Genomic DNA, 23803 nt, shown 5'->3' on the forward strand with positions numbered 1-23803 from the left:
GATTCTGAGTGTTTTCCAGGTTCATTTTGAAGATTTTGTTGTCATTTTTGACTTTCACAAGTTTCTTATTTATGTCTTCAAGTCTTTTCTTCATGTTTGACAATTCTCTTTGCTTTCTCCAGTATGCTGTTCAGTGTGCTTTTAACCTCGGTGGGTTTTGACTGAGACCTATTGGAGATTCAGAGTCTTTTTTAAGCCTGTGTTTTCAGACAGAAGTGTGTGAAGTTTTTCTCCAACACATTTCTTGTTAAGTTCACAGGGATGATTTTAACTTGAACACAGTTGGATTTCAGAGCCTCAAGCTCCTTTCCATCTTTCTCAGGAGATATGAACACAGTTTCCAGGTGGGTAATGGGCTTACTTAACCTGTCATTTTCTATCTTTCTCCTCCTTGTACATTCTTTTTTCCAATGTCCATTTTGCTTGCAATAAGCACACTGATCTAGTCCTAGAGGCTCCCTACTGCTATTTGCAAATGAATTACACTGTCTTTGCCCAGAGCTTCCTGATCCTTGTGCTGGTGCTGCTACCAAAACTCAAACCCCCGTCTTTGGCTGCTTTTCTTCCAGGGTATCTCTGTTATCAAACATCAGCTGGGCAACCCTTACCAACTCAGATAACACCTTTCATTCACAACCTTCTAACTTTTGAAGCTTTCTTCTAGTATCTGGGACCAACTGGGTAACAAAGAGACTTAACATCAGAGGTGCTGATGGCAGAGAATAGGAGGGAGAGTCCACCAGTGGGTCTTCCTCTGAGGGATTCTGTAACACTAAGGGGGAAGATTTTTCAGTTAGGAGAAATTTAGAACATTGTTCTCCCATTCTGGAAAAAAGGAGTAAACAGAGATGTATAGGGAACACAGAACTATCAATGAACACACAGAGACAAATAGCCACAGACACTTAACCCACATGTCCCACATCTCTAAAAATTGTCCTCTCAGGAGAATCCAGATGGTCTCTTGGGGAAGAACCACATGATCTCTTGAGTGGGTCCCAGATACCCTCTCAAGGAAGCCCTAGATGACCCCCAGGGGAGGTCCTCTCTGGCCTCTCAGAAAGGTCCTAGATGATCTCAGGAGGAGGTCACTTATGGCCTGTTGAGGAGGTTCCAGAGGAATTTATGAACAAAGCCCCAAATGGCCACCAGAAGAGGTCCTAGTTGGCTTCTCAAGGAAGCACCAGATGACCTCCAGAGGATGTCCTAGATGACCTCCCTAGGAGGTCCCAGATGGCCTCTTGAGGAGGCCCCTGATGACCTCTCGAGGTAGTCCCAGATGACCTTCAGAGGAGGTACAATGTGTCTTCTTGAGGAAGTCCCAGATGACCTCTTGAGAAGTCTCAGATGGCTTATCAATGAGGCCCCCCAAATGACGTCAGGAGAGGTCCCAGATGGCCTCTCAAGGGGGCCCCAGATGACCTCCAAAGAAGTCCCAGATGGTTTCTCAAGAAAGCCCCAGATGACCTCTGTTGTTAGACCCAGATGGCTTTTAAAGAAAGCCCCAGATGACCTCTTGAGGAGTTCCTAGATGGCCTCTCAAAGAAGCCCCAGATGACCTCTGGAAGAGGTCCCAGATGGCCTATTGAGGAAGCCCGAGGTGAAATCCAACAGAGGTCTTATATGGCCCCTCGAGGAGTGCCCAGATGGCTTCTAAAGAAAGCCCCACATGACCTCTCTAGGAGGTTCCAGAAGGCCTCTCATAGAGGCCCAAGATGGCATCTGGTGGATGTCCCAAAGGCCTCTCCAGTAGGCCCCAGATGATCTCCAGAGGTGGTCCATGATGACCTCTCAGGAAGCCCCAGAGGACCACTGAAAGAGGTCCCAGATAATTACCAGAAGAGGTCTCAGATGAATTCTCCAGGAGTTCCAAGATTGCTTCTCAAGGAAGTCACAGATGACCTCCAAAAGAAGTCACCAATGGCTTCTCAAGGAAGCCTCAGATTATCTCCAAAAGAGATCCCAGATGGGTAAACAAGGAAGCCTCATTTAATCTCTTAAAGATGTCCCAGATGGCTTTTCAAGGAAGACCCAAGTGAACTCTAGTGGAGGTCCCAGAAGGCCTCTCAAGGAGGCCCCAAATGACCTCCAGAGGAGGTCCCAGATGGCCCCCAGAGGAGGTCTGACCTAACCTCACAAGGATGTCAAGATGGCTTCTCAAGGAATCCCCAGATGACCTCTGGAGGAGGTCCCAGATAGACGGTCAAGGAGGCTCCAGATGACTTCCAAAAGAGGTCCCAGATGGCTTCTGAAGGAAGCCCCAGATGATCTCTGGAGGAGGTTCCAGATGGCATCCAGAGGAGGTCTCAGATAATCTCACAAAGATGTCCCAGATGGCTTTTCAAGAAATTGCCAGATGACTTTTGGAGGAAATCCCAGATGGACTCTCAAGGAAGCCCCAGATGACCTCTGGAGGAGGTCCCAGATGGCCTCTCGAGGTCAGAGATGACCTCTCAAGGCGGTCCCAGATGGCTTCCCAAGGAAGCCTCATATGATCTACAGAGGAGGTCTCAGATGGCCTCTCAAGGAGGTCCCAATGACTAAGGAGAATGTCCCAGTTGAACTCTCAAGGATGCCCTAGATGACCTCTTGAGGAGCTCCGGATGTCTTCTCAATGAAGCCCCAAAATAACCTCAGGAGGAGGTCCCAGATGGCTTCTCAATAAGCTCCAGATGGCCTCTGGAGGAAGTCTGAGATGGCTTCTCAAGGAGGCCCCAGATGACCTCTAAGGTGATCCCAGATGGCTTCTCAAGGAAGCTCCAGATGACTTCTTAAGGAGGTCCCAGATGTCTTCTTGAGGAAGCCCCAGATGACCTTTGGAGGAGGTCCCAGATGGTCTCTCAAGAAGATACCAGGTGGCTTATTGAGGAGGCCCCAGATAACCTCCACAGTAAGTCCCAGATGACCACTCAAGGAGAGGTGGTTTGTCAATTAAACCCTAGATAAATCTCCAGAAGAGGTTCCATATGGCTTTCAAGGAAGCCCCAGATGACCTCCTTAAGAGTTCCCAGGTGGATTCTCATGGTAGCCCCAGATGACCTCACGAAGAGGTTCCAGAGAGCTTTCAAAGGAAGCCTCAGTTAACCCCTGGAGGAGGTCCCAGATGGCCTCCCTAGGAGACCACAGAGATGACCTCTTGAGAAGGTCACAGATGACTTCCCAAGGAAGCCCCAGATGACCTCCAGAGGAGGTAACCAAAATAGACTAAGCTTGCAGAGACTCACTCCAAGGGAGTTCCTAAATGACTCTTGACCATGTTGGTCCTCAGGAAACAAACACTCGAGGGAGGCTCTCACCCCTGAAGGCTGAGACACTCACCTACAAGGGTGTTTTCCTGGGGGCAAAGGCCCGATGCCATCCAGATGTATTATCTCTAGAGCCTTCAAAAATTATGACCTCTAAAGCACAAGACAATCCATGGAGGCATATTTAAGAAATACAAATATTATTTACATTAGAAAGGGGCCTGCAACTACCCAGAGCCAAGAGTAGCCTTGACCACTAAATTTCAGCCCTCCAATGGATAGCCCAGCCCTTTGTTAATTAGGCTGAAAATCATCAAACCCAAAATTATGATCTCAAAACTTCAAATTGCAAAGGGCAAGGCTTTTTCCTTTTCCCTTCCTCCCTTCTTCTCTATAGGCCTGTCCTTCACTCCAGGTCTTTCCCTTTTTACCTTCCACCACTTCCTTCTTCTCTTCAGGCCTCTCCACTCTCTACAGGCCTGCCCTTCCCTGGCCCAGTGGCCAGTTGCTATCCTTCTGCTCCTATTCTCCCTCAACTTCCTCTCCTCCAAGGTCTTTCCTCTCCTGCTATCTCACTACTTCCAGGTCTTTCCCCTCTACTTCTCCCCTACCATTGCTCTGATCAGGCAACCTATACATAGGCTTAATCCTCCCTCCCCACACCAACAGGTGTGCTGCCTAAGAGTTTTCAACGATCACTTCCCAAACTACCAATTAAACCATCACTTCTTGACATCTCACCATGTGGGGCTTGAAACACCACCCCCTCCAACAGCATGCAACACTCCCTTTAGGGGCATGCCACACCCTCTCTGGAGTATCAAGGACAGGGCCAAACACATTGTGACCTCATCACCAGTGTGACATCACATTGTCATTCTGACATTATCAGCTCATTGTGACATAACCAAACTATTATGACATCAAAGCATTATGACACAACTTTGTCATTGTTACATCATAAAGCTTTTGTGAGTGCCTTTTCTGTGATTTCGTTCTGTTCCAAATGTGGCATGGGGATTGATATTAGAAAACAATTGTGATCTCATATGATTTTGACATCACAATCCCTTTGTGATATTACATTGCCATTGTGCTATCGTTAACCCACTGTGACATCAATAACTTATCTTGTCCTCATAACTTTTGTGACATGCTGCCATTGTGATATCTTAAGCCCTTTGTGAAACCCATATTTCAGGTATGACATATGATACCAGAAATCCTCTGTAACATCATGACCAATGTGACATCACACTGCCATTATGACAATACCGTCACAAAAGAAGGTCGCTAGATACCAATTAATAGATCTCTCCTTCAGGAGAATATTACAATTCTAAAAATCTATTCACCAAACAATGAAGCACCCAAATTTATAAGAGAAACACTACTTTCCCTCAAATCTCACAAAGAACCAAAGACATTAATTGTTGGGGATTTTAACACACCACATTCCCCACAAGATAGATCAACTCAGCAAAAACTCAACAGAGAAACTGCATATATAAACAACTGCATAGATCAACTAGATTTAACAGACATATACTGAATATTTCAGCCAGCAGCATCAGAATACACGATTTTTCAGCAACACGTGGAACATTTCTAAAATAGACCACATTTTAGGCCACAAAGCAAACTTGTCCAAATTCAGAAACATTGAAGTTATACCTTGCATTCTCTCAGACCACAAGGGAATAAAATTAGACCTCAATAAAAAAAGCCACCAAAGAAAGTCCTGTAACATATGGAGGCTGAACAACACACTGCTGAATCACGAGTGGGTCATGGAAGAGATTAGAAATGAAATTCAAATGTTCATGATATTCAACAAAAATGAGCACACAAACTACCAACTCCTCTGGGACACAGGAAAGGCAGTACTCAGAGGCAAGTTTATAGCTCTGAGTTCCTACATCAACAAATTGGAGAGATCTGAAACCAACAATATAATGAGACATCTGAACCTCATTGAAAAAGAGCAGCAAGATAAACCCCAATAGAGTAGATGGAAAGAAATAATGATAATTAAATCAGGATAAAATGAATTAGAATCCAAAAAAAATAATGGAAAGAATCAACAAAACAAAGAGTTGGTTCTTCGAAAAAATTAACAAAATTGACAGACACTTAGCAAATCTTATCAGAAAAAGAAGAGAACACACCCAAATAAATAAACTCAGAGATGAGAATGGAAACATCACCACAGAAACAATCAAGATTCAGAACAGTATAAGGGAATATGTTTCAAAACTTTATGCTAATAAGTTCGAGAACTTGACAGAAATGGACCTTTTCCTAGCAAATATTGACATGCCAAAAGAAAAACAAGATGAGTTGAACCATCTTAACAGGCCCATATCAAGCATTGAAATAGAATCAGCAATAAGAGACCTCCCAACTAAGAAAAGTCCAACACCAGATTTTACAGCAGAATTCTACAAGGACTTCAAAGCAGAGCTCACACCAATACAATACTCCTCCAACTCTTCAATGAAATAGAAAGAGAAAGTTCACTACCGAACACATTCTATGAAGTTATCATCACCCTCATCCCAAAACCAGGCAAGGACTCATCAAAGAAAGAGAACTATAGACCCATCTCTTTGATGAACATTGATGCAAAACTTCTCAACAAAATTTTGGCCAATCGACTTCAACAATTCATCCAAAAAAATCATACACCACGATCAAACAGGATTCATTTCAGGAATGAAAGCTGGTTCAATAAATGCAATTCAATTAATATAATTCATCACATCAACAGAAGCAAGGATAAGAACCACATGGTTATCTCAATAGATGCAGAAAAAAATATATACGCAGACAAGATCGAACACCCCTTTATGATGAAGGTTCTGGAAACATTAGTAATCCATGGAACATTTCTCAGTACAAAAATGGCTGTATATGCCAAAAGTACAGCCAGCATTATACTTAATGGTGAAAAACTAAAGCCATTTCCTCTTAACTCAGGAACAAGACTAGGATGTCCACTCTCTCCACTTCTCTTCAATCTAGTATTAGAATGCCTTGCTACAGCAATAAGACAAGATGCAAAGATAAAGGGGATCCAAATAGGGAAAGAAGAAGTAAAACTCTCCCTCTTTGCAGATGATATGATCTTGTATTTAAAGAATCCCATAGATTCCACTCCCAAATTACTCAAGCTGATTCAAAACTCTGGCAGAGTAGCAGGGTATAAAATTAACCCTCAAAAATAAATGGCTTTTCTGTATGTCAACAATGAGAAAAGTGTGGCTGAAATTAGGAAAACAACTCCATTCGTAATAGCCCCAGAAAAAATAACATACCTAGGAATTAACCAAAGAAGTGAAGGACCTATATGATGAAAACTTTAAAAACTTGAAAAAGGAAATCAAAACAGAACTTAGAAAGTGGCAAAAACTCCCATGCTCCTGGATTGGAAAGATGAACATCGTGAAAATGGCAATATTTCCCAAGGCTATCTACAAATTCAATGTGATATCTATCAATATTCCAACCTCATTCTTCAAGGAAATAGAAGAGGCAATCTAAAATTCATATGGAGCAATAAAAGACCCCAAATAGCAAAAACTATCCTCAACAGAAAGAACGGTGCTGGAGGAATATCAATACCAAACTTCAAACTCTACTACAAAGCCATAGTCATCAAAAATAGCTTTGTACTGGCACAAGAACAGACCTCAGGACCAATGGAATAGAATTGAAAACCCAGAAATGAACCTACAGACCTATAGCCATCTAATCTTTGATAAGGGAGCTAAAAAAAATAGAATGGAAGAAAGACAGCCTCTTCAGTAAATGGTGGTGGCAAAATTGGTTAACTACTTGTAGAAAAATAAAGCTAAAACCATAGAAGGAATCAATAAAACAAAGAGTTGGTTCTTCAAAAAAATTAACAAAATTGAGAGACCCTTAGCAAATCTTATCAGAAAAAGAAGAGAACACACCCAAATAAATAAACTCCGAGATGAGAATGGAAACATCACCACAGAAACAATCAAGATTCAGAACATTATAAGGGAATACTTCTAAAATCTTTATGCTAATAAGTTTGAGAACTTGGCAGAAATGGACCTTTGCCTAGCAAATATTGACATGCCAAAAGTAAAACAAGATGAGTTAAAACATCTTAACAGGTCCATATCAAGTATTGAAATAGAAACAGCAATAAATGACCTCCTATCAAAGAAAAGCCCAGGACCAGATAGTTTTACAGCGGAATTCTACAAGGACTTCAAAGCAGAGCTCACACAAATACTTCTCCAACTCTTCAATGAAATTGAAAGAGAAAGTTCACTACTGTACTCATTCTATGAAGCCATCATAACCCTCATCCCAAAACCAGGCAGGGACTCATCAAAGAAAGAAAACTATGGACCCATATCTTTGATAAACATTGATGCAAAACTTCTCAACAAAATTTTGGCCAATCGACTTCAACAATTCATCCAAAAAATCATACATCACGATCAAACAGGATTCATTTCAGGGATGCAAAGTTCATTCAATATATGCAAATCAATTAATATAATTCATCACATCAACAGAAGCAAGGATAAGAACCACATGGTTATCTCAATAGATGCAGAAAAAGCATTTCACAAGATCCAACACCCCTTTATGTGAAAGTTCTGGAAACATTAGTAATCCATGGAACATTCCTCAATACAATAAAGGCTGTATATGACAAACCTACATCCAGCATTGTACTTAATGGTGAAAAACTAAAGCCATTTCCTCTTAACTCAGGAATGAGACAAGGATGTCCACTCTCTCCACTGCTCTACAGCAAAGGCCCCACATGTGTACACACACAGCCAGGTCATATGTTGGCTAAACCTTTCCACTCATAGAGTTTCTTTCTCTATCACCATACTTGCAACCATCTTCTCCTGGGCACTATGCCCATAAATTACAGAAAGACCTACATTGTAAGTGATCAGTGATTCTTGCTTTTCAAGCTCTAAGATATTAGAAGCTAAAACTTAAAGCACTATAATACAGAAAACAAAAACAATAAAAAATTTTATATAGGCAGTAACTTTCTGATTAAAACTTCGCATAGCTCATCAAATAAGAGCAAGAACTGACAAATGGGATAATATCAAACTAAAAACCATTGGCACAACAATGTAAACATTCAGTAGACTGAATATATGGCCTACAGAATTTGCAAACTAAACATATGGCAAGGGATGAATATCCAGAATCTACTGCAAGCACAGAACACCAAACTCCTAAGGAATCAACAAGCTAAGTAACAAATTTGAAAATGAATTTAAAGAAAATTCTCAAGATCAGTAGTATAAATGGCTAACAAAAGTACACAAAGATATCCTCCACGTCCTTGGAGTAAAGAAATGCAAAGCCAAAAAACACTGAATGTTCTAACTCCAGTGGCAATGCCTATCATCAAGAAGACTAAAAACTAATTCTGCCAAGAATTAAGGGAAAATGATATTTACACATGATTCATGAGAATTTATTTTCATAGATCCATTAAGCAAATCTTTATGTAGGTTCCCCAAAAGGTGATAAATACATTTATGATATTAACCACTGCCATTAACTTGTGAGGTTGAGGCACATTGGGTGCATACAAGTACATATCTAAATAATACCTCTGTACATCTAATATATGCTACCAAGAATTTAAAAATTAAGTGATAAAATCATATATAACATAAGGAATATACACATATAATAGGCCAGTATCAATCTCACTAGAAAGTTTTTCTTTTCCCCTTTTAATTTCAAACACTGTTATGGCATTCATTTATATTATGATACATATATTCTGATACCCAGGCCATGATTAAAGGCAAGTGTACCAAAATGTACACCCAATACTGCAGCCATGAACAGATTATATTCACTGCCCTGAAGTAACTCTCTTACCCAGGGCCATTTAAGTCTCTGCAGGAAAATTGGATCTAATATATTTTTAAAGCAAACATTGGTTTTAATATGAAGGATTGTGATAAAGAATTTTATCTATGCATGTGCTCAGACAAGTATATCATGATAATAGTTTCATCAATGTTAGCAAGTTAAGTAAAAATTACTCTTTGGAAAGCAAAACTTCAAGTTTTATTTTTTTATTATTTATTTATTTATTTATTTTATTTGTCAGTCGTGGGGCTTGAACTCTGGGCCTGGGCGCTTGTCCCTCAGCTCTTCAGCTCAAGGCAAGCGCTCTACCACTTGAGCTACAGCGCCACTCTGGAAAGCAAAACTTCATAATGCAAATGTGCAATTCAGTTTTGGCATTTGACTTTTTGAGGCAGAATTACTGGTTTTAGCACCATAGCTTAGTTAGGCAATGGTAGCTGAGTACATTTGTGGAGCACTCTGCACAGGGAATTCTTTATGAAAACTGCTGAATCAATCAGTAATATTTGGTGGCTGTTATGAAACATTGAGCGTGTAAATTGACCCTCTGGGTATCATGCCCTAATAACTTTGGTTGATATATCACTGGCATAGATTTTTTCTGGCCACTTCTCCTTGCATACTCTGATGCAATCCAGTTGCATCACCCCAATTGGCTTTCATACTAACAGTTTCTTGACACAGATGCTGGAGCAAATATATCAAAGATAAATTTATCCCTGGGGCATCACTATCTGTGGTCTTGGAGGAAATCATAGCACCTGGGGTAAAGAAGGAGAATCTGCAAACATGTTTTCCAGCTAATAGTTTTTTTCCTGGATGCACAGCCTCATTTGCAGATCCCAAGGGAAGAGTTTTACACATTCTTCCTGGTGAATCACAAGAAGTTTCAGAGAAAGACGGACTACAGTGTATATCTCTGCCAATAAAAAGACACATATGCACACATACAAAGCTATATGAGTATACATACCTGACACTGTGGGCTTCAGTTCCAACCAGAACTTCAGCTTGGCAGAGGCTTCAGTCAGGTATGTTCTGTTTGATTTTCACCCTCTTTCTTATCCAGATTCCCCTCATTGTCAGGTCCTTGGCTGCCACTAGCTGCTTTTCTACAATGAAGCAACGAGCACACATGGATGGAGATGTGATAATTGCTGGCTTTTTCCCACTCTATGCTTTGGCAACATATCCCAGTAACAATGATGCTTCTGCACATGAAGAGTTCAAGCTGTAAGTAACACGTCACTTTCTTTTCATTTACTGTTTTGTTCTCAGGATGGGCTCTAGGTGTACACATGAATGCTCTCTGTCTTCTCTACCCTGACCGCCCATTCCTACTGCACCAGAAACTGTTCAATTTCATTATTTTATCTTGTAACTATTGTTGAATAATTTCCTGCCTGCTAGTCAGAGAGGACTCTGCTTTCCTTTCATGTAGCTTCTCCTTTCCATGTCTGTAAGCTGTTCACTTTATTCCAGCATCCCTGTATTTCCTCCATTCCAGCTGTCATTGCAGAGAATGAAGTGATGTTATTACAAACAACCTAAGTCAATAAATGATATCTTTGATATGTTATCAAAGATAAGTTACATTTTGAGGACATGGATAAAAATTATTTTTTTTTGCCAGTCGTGGGGCCTGAACTCTTGGTCTGGCTGCTGTCCCACAGCTCTTCAGCTCAAGGCTCTACCACTTGAGCCACAGTGCCACTTCTGGCTTTTTCTGCTTCTGTGGTGGTGAGGAATCGAACCCAGGGCCTCATGCATGCAAGGCAAGTGCTCTACCACTGAGCTACCTTTCCAGCTCGAAAATTATTATTTTATCTTGTGACTCATGACTAAAATCTTATTAGGAGGCTGATACCTGAAGATTGAGGTTTGAAGCCAGACTAGCCATAAGAATTTTATATCCAATTAATCAGTTAAAAGTTGGAACAGGAACTGTGCTCATGTAACAGAGTGCGAGCAAAAAAGCTAAAGGACAGTATAAAGATACTGATTTCAACCCCTAAGACACACACATGCTCCCCCACACCCTCCCTCCCTCCCTCTCTGTCTCTGTCTCTCTCTTAATTTAGGCATGTGTTCATTGTTTCAATTTAAGCACTTTGTCATTATTTCATATCAGATATGTTTCATAATACAGGTGTTACCAGACATTATCAATGATCCCTTATGGGAGAATTTTATTTGCCCAAGATGAATTCTGCTTCACTTGTGCACATGCAGATCCTTGCTTTTGGTCTGTAGTAGAGGCTGTCACTAAGAAATGACCATTCAAAAGAACAGAACAGAACAGAACAGAAAATAAAAGGGCTCTACAGAATTTCAAGAAACTGTAGAAGCCTATTTCATACTTGTTGCAAGAGAAAATGTCATTGCCTCTATCTTTTGTATTCTTTTCAAAGTGCTGTTGTGATTATTGTTTCCTGAGGTATCTGCCCACAGTTGGGAACCAAGAAAGCAGGGACAGGAATTACTCTCCTCTCTGTTATAGAAGATATATGTCACTAGTGTGTTTGCTTATCTTTCTTTCTTTTGCACTGGTTTGGAGAACTTAGGGCCTGGGCATTGTCCCTAGAGCTTTTTGCTCTAAGCTAGTGCTAGGCCACTTGAGCCACAGCTCCACATCTTTCACTTTTAGGATTTTAAATGGAGATGACTCTCACAGATAACCATGCCCAAGATGTGATGCTCACATCTCAGCCTTCTGAGTAGCTAAGTCTACAGGCATGAGACATCAGTGCCTGACTTTGCTTATTTTACACATTCCCCACTATTTGCCCATGGTTAGCTGATTTTCCTTCTCTTTACCTCCAAAATATATTTGAGTACTTTTGGTAGTGTGTCAAGATAAACACATAGAGTATTATAGTTTCAGCCAATGGATGTTTCTTAGCTACCTACAGTTAGGTAATGAACTATGGTCTGGGTCAGTAAAATGTTATACATGGCATTGACTATACATAGCAGTATTTATCCATGAAGTCTTTTTTGTGTCTAAATGCACCACTGAAATTAGACAGCATTATGTGAGATATTTGACTCGCCTGTATATCAACTGGTGTTCTCTGTTTCTCAACTTTTATATGATATGGTACTTGTGCTAACTAATTGGTTCATATTGTAGTTCTACCCTGCATGTCATGTACTTTGATTATAGTCACTGACTCTATTTATGAGCCTTTTTTGTTGTGTTGTTTTTTTTGTTGGTTGTGGGACTTGAACTCTGGGCCTAGGCACTGTCCCTCAGCTCTTCAGCTCAAGGCAAGTGCTCTACCACTTGAGCCATTTTTGTACATTGTTCCATCTCCTTTTTATCTCCCATATCTGTCATTCCTTCTGTTCATTTTCAGTTTTCTGAGCTCACTAAGGTTACAGTTATGAGCCTCTGATGTTTGGCTTGCTTTGTACTCTTCATTGGCCTTTTCTCTTAAAACTGATTCTCTACCACTTCAGCCCCACCTCCATTTCTGATTTTTTGTCAGATAACGGGATAAAGAGTGAATTATTTCATCAGTGATGCTCACTGGAAACTTTGTTGGAAATGAACTATACAACATTGGGGCTAAGTGGGTCGGAAGGAAAATACTTGTAGAAAATGTGAGAGGGGGTAACAATGATGAAAAGGTAATATACTCATTACATAACTTATGAAACTGTAACCCCTCTGTAAATCACATTTGCAGTTTAAAAAAAAGTGTCATTGACTTTTCTGCCCCACATGGCTTTGACTTAGGATCCTGAGATCTTTACCTCATGATCAGCTAGCTAAGATTAGAGGATTAAGTTACCCCCAAAGATTAATTTCTCCAAAGGTCTACAATCTTTTTAATTTTTATATATCATCACCCAAACCACACCTGTTTAGATTCTTAATATTTTTATTTTGCATTTTACTTACCACAAATTATGTTATGAAAGTTTTACAGTGTAATATTTCCATACATGTGCACACTACACTTGGACCAAATTTACTTCCTCTTTAATGGATTTTCTACTACAGAAGTTCAACGATGATTTTGGTTTTTGTTTTTTGGGTTTGGGTTTTTTAGGGTTTTTTCTATTTTTATTGTGAAAATACCGTACAGAGGGGCTGTAATTACATGAGCAAAATAATGAGTACATTTCTTATCAAGGATTGTTGCCTCCTCCTTTGTTCCCCTTATAATTCCTTACCATCTCCCACCTCTCCTCCGTCCCCGCCAAAGTTGTAAAGTTCATTTTTCAACATAATGTCTTGTACATCTCATTGTTGCAGTGGGTCCACCTGTATCTCTATTTAAACCATTTGTTTTTTTTTCCCATTCCCCTCCACAAAGTATGCCAACATCAAATACAGTGGAAACCGCGGTTATATCGTGGGGGAGGGACATACAAAGCAACAAAGAAATCATCTTATAAATATGTTAGAAACAATAGCAAAAAAGAACAACCATTTGAGTCCTCATCTTGGGGTTCATTTTGCATAACATCGACTTATCTGACCATTTCTGCTTCCCTCAGACATTTACTAGTTATTGCAAATAAGGGAATCCATGGGACCTATGTTTCTTTAGGCCTGGCTTATTTCACTTAATATTTTTCCAAGCCATTCCATTTCCTAACAAATGTGGCAATGTCATTCTTTCTGATGGAGGCATAGATTTCCATTGTGTATATATACCACATTTTCTTGATCCATCCACTGAGGGGCATCTGGGTTGCTTCCATATCTTAGCTATGGTAAATAATGCTGCAATAAACATAGTTGTGCTGGTAGCTTTAGTGTGGTCTTGTTTGTGATCATTCGGGTAAATGTCTAAAAGTGGGATTGCTGAGTCATAGGGGAGCTCTATGTGGAGTCTTTTGAGGAATCTTCATACTGCTTTCCCAAGTGGTTGAGCAAGTTTACACTGCCACCAACAATGCAGTAAGATTCCCTTCTGTCAACATCCCCTTCAGCATTTGTTGTTATTAGAGTTCTTGATTATAGCCATTCTAACTGGGGTTAGGTGGTATCTCAATGTTGTTTTGATTTGCATTTCTTTTATGGCTAGTGAGGTTGAGCACTTCTTCATGGAGACACATGGCCATCCTTCTTTCCTCTTCAGAGAAGTTTCTCTTTAAGTCTTTAGCCTACTTATTTATTGGGCAGTTGTTTCTTTGAGGATTTATTGTTGGGGGATTTAATTTGTTGAGTTCCAGGTATATTTTAGATATGAGACCCTTGTCTGTTGTATGGCTAGTGAAGATCTTCTCTCAATCCGTGGGCTTTCTATTGATCTTGCTAGCAGTTCAATAATGATTTTGAGTAGCTACTGCTATGTTCCAGAACATTTCCATAAAAAGTGGCTTGTTCGTTTTATAAAGAAGTAGACTCAGGTACAAATGTGCATAAATTACAAATGAGTGTATGTTATCCAGATATGGATATATTTTAAAGTCATCACTGAAATGAAAAACTGCTAGGTCTCATGCAATTATGAGAACTTTATCAAGACATAAATAAGCAATGCAAAAAAAATTCATTCTATCTCCAAGGGAACCTTTAAAATACTAATCTGCAGGCTCTTTCATTACAGCAATTTTTTCTAAACTGGATGTTGTTGGTAATTAACAAGGTACTATATATAGTATATATATACTATATATATTATATAGTATATATATACTTCTTAATTTCTTTTTTTATTTTAATTTTAATTTTTGGTGAACATATTGTACAGAGGGGTTACAATTACATGGGCAAGATAATGAGTACATTTCTTATCAAGCATTGCGGCCTCCTCCTTTGTTTACCCTTCACATCCCTTCCCAGCCTCCCCCCAACTCCCCACCCAAACCCCGCCACGCACCAAAGTTGTAAAGTTCGTTTTTGACATGACAACTTGTACTTCTCTTAGTTGCATCGGGTCCACCTGTATCCTTAACCAACATGTTTTTTCCCTTCTCCTGCACAAACTATACCGACATCAAATATAGTGAAAGCAGGGGTTGTACATACAAAGCTACAAAGAAATAATCTTATAAATGAGTTAGAAACAAATGCATGAAAGAAAAAAACATTTAAATACTTACCTAAGCGTTCATTTTCCTAACATCACATTATCTGACCTTTCCTGCTTGACTCATACATATACTAGATATGCAAATAAAGGAAACCATGGGACCTTTGTTTCTTTGGGCTTGGCTTACTTCACTTAATATAATTTTTTCCAAGCCTTTCCATTTCCTAACAAATGGGGAAATGTCATTCTTTCTGATGGAGGCATAGAATTTCATTGTGTATATATACCACATTTTCTTGATCCATTCATCTACTGAGGGGCATCTGGGTTGGTTCCATATCATAGCTATGGTAAATAATGTTGCAATAAGCATAGTTGTGCTGGTAGCTTTAGTGTGGTCTTGTTTGTAAACATTTGGGTAAATGCCCAAAAGTGGGATTGCTGGGTCATAGGGGAGCTCTATGTGAAGTCTTTTCAGAAACCTCCATACTGCTTTCCAAAGTGGTTGAACAAGTATACACTCCCACCAACAATGAAGTAAGGTTCACTTCTGTCCACATCCCCTCCACCATCTGTTGTTGTTAGAGTTCTCGATTATAGCCATTCTAGCTGGGGTGAGGTGGTATCTCAATGTTGTTTTGATTTGCATTTCTTTTATGGCTAGGGAGGTTGAGCAGTTCTTCATGTGTCTGTTGGCCATCCTTCTTTCTTCTTCAGAGAAGTTTCTCTTCAAGTCTTTCGCCCACTTATTTATTGGGCAGTTCTTTCTTTGAGGATTTGTTGTTGGGGGATTTAATTTTTTGAGCTCCAAGTATATTTTAGATATTAGACCCTTTGTCCATTGTATGGCTAGTAAAGATCTTTTCCCACTCTGTGGGCTTTCTATTGATCTTGCTAGCTATGTCCTTTGCCATGAAGAAGCTCTGCAACTTCATGCAATCCAATTTGTCCAACCTTTCTTTGATTTGTTGGGTTTCTGTGTCTCTATTAAGAAAATTTCGACCTGTGCCAAGGAGACCTAGGGTTTCTCATATTCCATCCTGTAATGTTTTCAGAGTGTCTGCTTTAACTCCGAGGTCTTTGATCCATTTGGAGTTGATTCTGGTGCAGGGTGATATATAAGGATCTAGTTTTAGTTTTCTACAAGTAGTTAACCAATTTTGCAAGCACCATTTACTGAAGAGGCTGTCTTTCTTCTATTCTATTATTTTAGCTCCCTTATCAAAGATTAGTTGGCTATAGGTCTGTAGGTTAATTTCTGGGTTTTCAATTCTATTCCATTGGTCCTGAGGTCTGTTCTTATGCCAGTAACAAGCTGTTTTGATTACTATGGCTTTAGAGTAGAGTTTGAAATTTGGTATTGATATTCCTCCATCAGTGTTCTTTCCGTTGAGGAGCGTTTTTGCTATTCGGGGTCTTTTATTGTTCCATATGAATTTTTGGATTGCCTCTTCGATTTCCTTGAAGAATGAGGTAGGAATTTTAATAGGTATCACATTGAATTTGTAGATAGCCTTGGGAAATATTGCCATTTTCACGATGTTCATCTTTCCAATCCAGGAGCATGGAAATTTTGCCATTTTCTAAGTTCTGTTTGGAGTTCCTTTTTCTAGATTTTAAAGTTTTCATCATAGAGGTCCTTCACTTCTTTGGTTAAGTTAATTCCTAGGTATTTTATTTTAAGAGGGGCTATTACAAATGGAGTTACTTTCCTAATTTCAGCCACACTTTTCTCATTGTTGGCATACAGAAAAGCCATTGATTTTGGGGGGTTAATTTTATAACCTGCTACTTTGCCAAAGTTTTGAATCAGCTTGAGTAATTTGGGAGTGGAGTCTATGGGATTCTTTAAATACAAGATCATGTCATCTGCAAAGAGGGAGAGTTTTATTTCTTCTTTCCCTATTTGGATCCCCTTTATGTTTGCATCTTGTCTTATTGCTGTAGCAAGGCATTCTAATACTAGATTGAAGAGAAGTGGAGAGAGTGGACATCCTTGTCTTGTTCCTGAGTTAAGAGGAAATGGCTTTAGTTTTTCACCATTAAGTATAATGCTGGCTGTAGGTTTGTCATCCACAGCCTTTATTGTATTGAGGAATGTTCCATGGATTCCTAATTTTTCCAGAACCTTCATCATAAAGTGGTGTTGGATCTTGTTGAATGCTTTTTCTGCATCTACTGAGATAACCATGTGGTTCTTATCCTTTCTCCTGTTGATGTGATGAATTATATTAATTGATTTGCGTATATTGAACTAGCTTTGCCTCCCTGAAATGAATCCTGTTTGATCGTGGTGTATGATTTTTTGGATGAATTGTTGAAGTCGATTGGCCAAAATTTTGTTGAGAAGTTTTGCATCAATGTTCATCAAAGACATGGGTCTATAGTTCTCTTTCTTTGATGAGTCCCTGCCTGGTTTGGGGATGAGGGTTATGATGGCTTCATAGAATGTGTTCGGTAGTGAACTTTCTCTTTCAGTTTCATTGAGGTATTGGAGGAGTATTTGTGTGAGCTCTACTTTGAAGGCCTTGTAGAATTCCGCTGTAAAACCATCTGGTCCTGGACTTTTCTTAGCTGGGAGGTCTCTTATTGCTGTTTCTATTTCAATGCTTGATATGGGCCTGTTAAGCTGGTTTAACTCATCTTGGTTTAGTTTTGACATGTCAATATTTGCTAGGAAAAGGTCCATTTCTGTCATGTTCTCAAACTTATTAGCATAAAATTTTGAGAAGTATATCCTTATAATGTTCTGAATCTTGGTTGTTTCCATGGTGATGTTTCCATTCTCATCTCTGAGTTTATTAATTTGGGTGTATTCTCTTCTTTTTCTGATTATACTTCTTAATTTCTAAGAGAAGGTAGTATCATTCAAATACTAAGTTTCTAGCATGCATCTCTGGCTCAGACCTCATTTTTATATTATTTTTTAATTTCATATGCTTGATATATTTATTTCAAAATGGATATTCCTTCTTCCCACATTGCCATCTTCAAATTAGTAAATGAGACTTCAAGTTAAATTTCTCTGGTCCTAAATCTTCAGTGATATTTTCCATTCCTTCACTACACATATCAATTTTTCAGTTCAAATAAAACTGCAGTTTTGTCTGGGTTGTTGGGTAACCTTGTAGCTTTGATTTGTATTGTCCAGACTGCTGAAGCGGTTGAACATTTTCTCTGTATTCATTTTCCATTTGTACATTTTAATTTTGAAGCATCTGCTCATGTTTCTACCCCTTGATCAAATTCTTTCCTACTACTACTTAAATTTTAGAGTTGTTTTACACTATGCTATTAATCCTCTGTGAGTTGACAAGCTACCAAGATTTTCAACCATTCATTTGGCTATTCCACTATTTCTTTCTTGTGCTAAAGCTTTTCAGTTTAATTCAACCACATTTACTACATCCAGTGCCTTGGTGGAATTTAGGGCCTTGTGAATAAGACAAAAGATGCAATCATTTAGCCATATCCAAAGCTTAATTCCTGCTATTATTGTATGAGTTATTTGGGGTTTTTCTAAAGTTACCTATATATGTATGTTCCCGTCATTTTCTCCATACTTGCAATTTTCCATTCTCTCGTTAAGAACTGATCAATTTTGAGTTTTAAGAAAATAGAAGTTGAAGCATATGATACCTAGTTTCACATTGTGTGAAATCTTACTAAGGGTACTATTTTTAAGACAGGTATTATTTGTCAACTTCTCTAAGAATCAGATATCTGTTGTTGTTTACAATTACTTCTTTGGTGTATGTTTCACTGATCTATTTGTTTATTTTTATCACAGACTTTTTTTCTTCTGCCACAAGGCTTTGTAGTATAAGAGAAAAACAGGTGTAGTGATTTTTTAGCATTGTTCTTGTGTCTTAAAAAAGCTCTGGCTAATTGAGGATTTCTTTTTACATCATTTTTATTCTTCCCTATTCTATTTTTGTAAAGGAAGTTATAGGAATTTTGATGGAGACTGCACTGGATCTATAAATGGTTTTCATTAATATGGCTATTTTCACAATACTCATTCAGCTCATCAAGAATAATGGGAGGTATTAATTCTATTCTATTTCTGCCTTGATTGCTCATGCTTTTTATTTCAGTCTAATTACATTTTGTTTCTATAGAATCTCTTCTCTCCTTTTAGAGACCTCAGTGATTGTTAAGTGAGCCCAATAGTAGTGGGTTTTTTTATTTCTGGATTATAAGTTTTCATTTCTCTGTTATAGATGTTCTGGTAATTAGGGAGCTTAAAATAGATTATAGAAAGCTATTTTACAATAATTACAATAATCCATGTTAATAATGAGGATGAGAGAAAAAGAGAAAACACTCACACAAGTAATAGATCAAAGTCTATAAGTAGATGTACAACAATGTTACAATGAAATATTTTTATTTAATATATTAAGATGAAATATTAAAGACAAAAACTGCATCTGCATTGTATTCTTCCCATCATTTGTAATAATATATTTCCAATTTGATGCTATTCTACAGTAATTACTAGATATGGCTATATTATTAACTTTTCCTTCTGCCTAAGAATTGTGTATTTATAATGTTAGAACATTCTCAGCTAGCTTGTATACTCATTCTTACTAATAAGTTTTATACATTCTTGTATATTTTTCTTGTTTATTAATGGTTCTGCCTTTTGGATAGAGTAGTATTTCTTGTAGAACAGGTCTGGTGAAACACATTCTCTTAACTGTGCATGTCTGCTAATATCTTTAGCCCTTCACTTCTAAAGGATATTATTGCTAAGTACAGTATTTTGATGGATATATTTTTATCTTCTTAATGAAAAAAATCACTTGCAATGCTCTACTGCTTCTATGGATTCTACTGAGGAGTCAGTTATTTAGGGACACAGGCACCCGTTTGTGTTATGGCTTCCTTTTCTCTTCTAGTCTAGAGAAACTTTCATTTATAAATTTTACTTATAAGAGCTTGAACATAAGACAGCTTTCTGTAGATGGTTAGATGTCATGGTCAAATACTTGATTAACCTTTCACCTTTAGATATCTTATATTTGCATCGTAGCCTACATTATGAATTTCAAATTCTGTTATTACTTATAAGAACTAGCATTTCTAGGGGATGGGAAGGTGGCTCAGTGGTAGAGCATTTGCCTTGCATGCATGAGGCCCTGGGTTCGAGACCCCAGCACCACATAAGCAAAAAGAAAAAAGCCGGAAGTGGATCTGTGGCTCAAGTAGTAGAGCCCTAGCCTTGAGCTGAAGAGCTGAGGGACAGCTCCCAGGCCCAGAGTTCAGGCCCCAGGACCGGACCAAAACAGAAAAAAAGAACTAGCATTTCTACATTTTGGCTTTCATAACCATTTACTGAATCCCCCAAACACTAACACTTACTTTTTGAAATGTTTCAACTTTTGACAAAACATTTTTCGCATATCTTAATTCTTGCTTTCAGGTTATTATTCCATATATGTGTGTGTGTTCAATTAGATTTTCTTCAAGCTGACTGTTTTCTTCTCCTTAGAAAGATATCACTAATATGACTAGTGTCCATTGTGAAATTTGACATATGTGTGTACTTTGTTTAGAACAAGTTCATCTTGTCATTTGCCTCCATTGTTTCCTATTCTTAAAAAAAGTGTGTTGATTTCATATTACCTCAGAATGTTGTGCATACATACCCTTAAACACAGAGACATGACACAGAGAGAGAAAGATACTTTGATCCTCCTTACTCCTCTGTATTCTTTCATTTCCAGTTTCTCAGTCTATAAATATATTAGGAACATAGTAGTGATCCCCACCATGATGGACTTGGAACTGTAAAGCTTGCTTACAGTTCTCTCCTCATCCCTCATATTGGAGGCTCCTTTCTCAATACTGAGATACACAAAGATGGATGAATTCATGTTTTGTTAGGTAAATACAAATAAAATTCACTCACCTGATGTTTGAGTTCTTGTTCTGATTGATGATGCAGAAAGAGCTGTTTAATATGGTGGGTCTGTGAGCAGGGCTAACAATAGAATCTTGCTTAAATGTACTTTGCTTTTGAAAGATACTCTTAAACTGAAGATTTGTTAGCTACCTTGACCTGTCATGTAAGCACACAATATAAACTGTGTGACTCAAAACTAGAGCTTTCACACAGGTGGAGCTACTTACTCCAAGAGGAAGACAAGAAAATATGTGCTTTCTCTGATTAATTATATACGACTGTAGACATTCACACACTGAGGCCAAAGGATCATACTCAGAGGAGTGGTTGACAAAGACTTAATAGCTATGCTCAGATGATAATATAAAATAATATTCTATGAGAACAATTCCAAGAAAAGGAGACAAGAGAAATTTTAGTTGTCATGTTGCTGTTTTTGTTTTTTTTCTTTTGTCTTGTTTGTAGAAACAAGGAGGGTACATAAATGCAGAAAAGGGGTGAACAAAGTATGACAGAGGTAAACACTAGTCAATATGTGGAAAATGAACAACTGTATGTTTTCTGGGTGGGAATGGGAGGGAAGAACCAGGAGGCAATAAGGGAAGGTGAGACATGGTTTGAAAAGAACTGTACTCAATATTCATTACTTAATTCATCTAACTGTAAACTCTCTGTACATTAATTCCACAATAGCAATAAAATGTGAAATCATTGAATAAATAAAAATGCATTACCTGTCAGGAAAAACAAATTTCATGTTTCATGAAAACCTATTACATGTTTATTGCACAACAGGTTTTTTGCTGTGGTGAATGAGGTAGCAAGGAATGAGCAAGCTCTCTTTGTCCACTTAAGTTAAATTTCTGAATCTCATTCATGACAAATTCCCTTCATGTCCTAATCTAATCATATGTATAATCATAAGACACTACATTTGCATTTGATCTCAATTGGGGGTAATGTCTTAATACTCCTTGCCAGAGAAGCAAGTATTCAATACATTAAAATCATTAGTTTTGAAATAAAAGCAGAACAAGGGTGAACAAGTACAACAATGGTACTCACTAGACACTATGTGGAAAATAAACTATGTCTTGTAGGTAGGAATGGGAGGGAAAATGTGAGACAGTGAAGGACTATCAGACAGGGTTCAAAAAGAGCTGTACTCATTATTCATTACCTGATTCATTTAACTGTAATCCCTCTGTATATCAACTATACAATAGCAATAAAATGTTAAATCATTGAATAAAATTTTATGCTCATTACACAGGTGTATCTTCAAGAACTACCAGTTTGTTTTGGCCTTGATTTTTGCTATTGAAGAGATCAACAAAACCCATGATCTTTTACAAAACTTGACTCTGGGATTTGATATCTGTAATGTTCAATTTGGAATTTCAGAAGCATTTAAAAATCCCTTCATTTGCCTTTTTGGGAAGATTCCTAACTATTCCTGTATGAGCAATAGCAAGTCTATAGCAGTACTGACAGGACCATCAGGATTAACATCTGCCCAGATAGGTACATTGCTGGACCTCTACATGTTTCCACAGGTGAGGGTGTGTGGAGTTGAGGAATATTTTAAAATGTAGAAATTGTTGCCATTTGAGGTGTTAGAAGAGAATGAGAATGAATCTATCAAATTTTGTGATATCAATGAGTAAGTATTCAAGGAAATAGGCTATGTATAGTCCCATTGTTTGAAAAGGACGGTAAATTTAGAGCAGACAAAGTGATTATTTGCAGTCTTAAGTCTTATAAATAATTTTCTTTTAAAAATCAGGAAATGGAAAATGCTAGTGTCTCACTCCTGTAGTCCTAGTTTCTAGGGAAATCAATCTCTAATTAACCAACAAAAAGCAGGAAGTAATGTGTGGTTCCATAGCCAGAGTGCAAGCCTTTAGGGAAAAATCCCAGGAAGTGCATGAGGTCCTAAGAAGTAATACCCCTGTACTAGCAAGCAAGCAAACACACACACACACACACACACACACACACACACACACACACACACACACACACACACATACACACACAGGCACAAGTGCAAGATATTATGGTGAATGAAGTAAAATCAGGCTCCCAAAGAAAAAGAGGGCGTGCATTCTCTCATATGTAAATATCAAATCAAAAATGTAAAAATGAAATATGACATGGATATAGACACACCATTTCCATATATATGTATCAATCTATAATTAATATGTAATGTATGGTACACATAGGGGTGGAATTCCATGGCATAATCTCTCTAATCAAATAACACACAGTATAAAAATGAACATCAGACAAATAAAGTGTATCCTGTCTGAGTGGAGTAGGTGATTAGGGGATGTGCAAAGAGGCAGAGGAGCAGGGAATAGACAACTGGGAAAATCAACATAATATTCAAGGTATGTATGTGCAAATAAAAGTAGGAAAGTCAGGGAATGGATGGAGTTGGTATAGAAATCAGGGGTGTTTGGAAGTAGTGACAAAGATCAAAAGACAATTTACAAACAAATTGATATTTTGTACATCTATGAAACATTTTTTTTAAACTTTAAGAAAAGACTACTTTTTATCTACTTCTAGTGGTTATTTAATATATATCATGACTGAGATTGTGATTGATAGATATTCATGGCCCGGCATTAGTGGCTCATGCCTGTAAGCCTAGCTACTTAGGAGACTGAAATCTGAGGATCATGGTTCAAAACCCATCTGGGCAGGAAATTCCATGAGACTCTTATCTCCAGATAACC

At 38.2% G+C, this 23803-nt stretch overlaps 1 protein-coding gene across 1 annotated transcript in view; it reads left to right on the forward strand.

Annotated features, from left to right (window-relative positions):
• The first annotated feature begins 1554 nt into the window (after nucleotides 1-1554).
• LOC138835295 (vomeronasal type-2 receptor 116-like) overlaps nucleotides 1555-23803 on the forward strand; it is a 29483-nt gene continuing 7234 nt past the window's right edge. Inside the window, exons 1-3 of the mRNA XM_070033858.1 lie at nucleotides 1555-1749; nucleotides 10219-10382; nucleotides 22330-22612. Of these exons, the coding sequence (XP_069889959.1) occupies nucleotides 1555-1749; nucleotides 10219-10382; nucleotides 22330-22612 (642 nt within the window). The remainder of the gene's footprint in view (nucleotides 1750-10218; nucleotides 10383-22329; nucleotides 22613-23803) is intronic.

The sequence above is a fragment of the Dipodomys merriami genome, unplaced genomic scaffold (assembly GCF_024711535.1).
Source record: "Dipodomys merriami isolate MVZ:Mamm:240054 unplaced genomic scaffold, mDipMer1.0.p SCAF_233, whole genome shotgun sequence".
NCBI classification, from domain to species: domain Eukaryota; kingdom Metazoa; phylum Chordata; class Mammalia; order Rodentia; family Heteromyidae; genus Dipodomys; species Dipodomys merriami.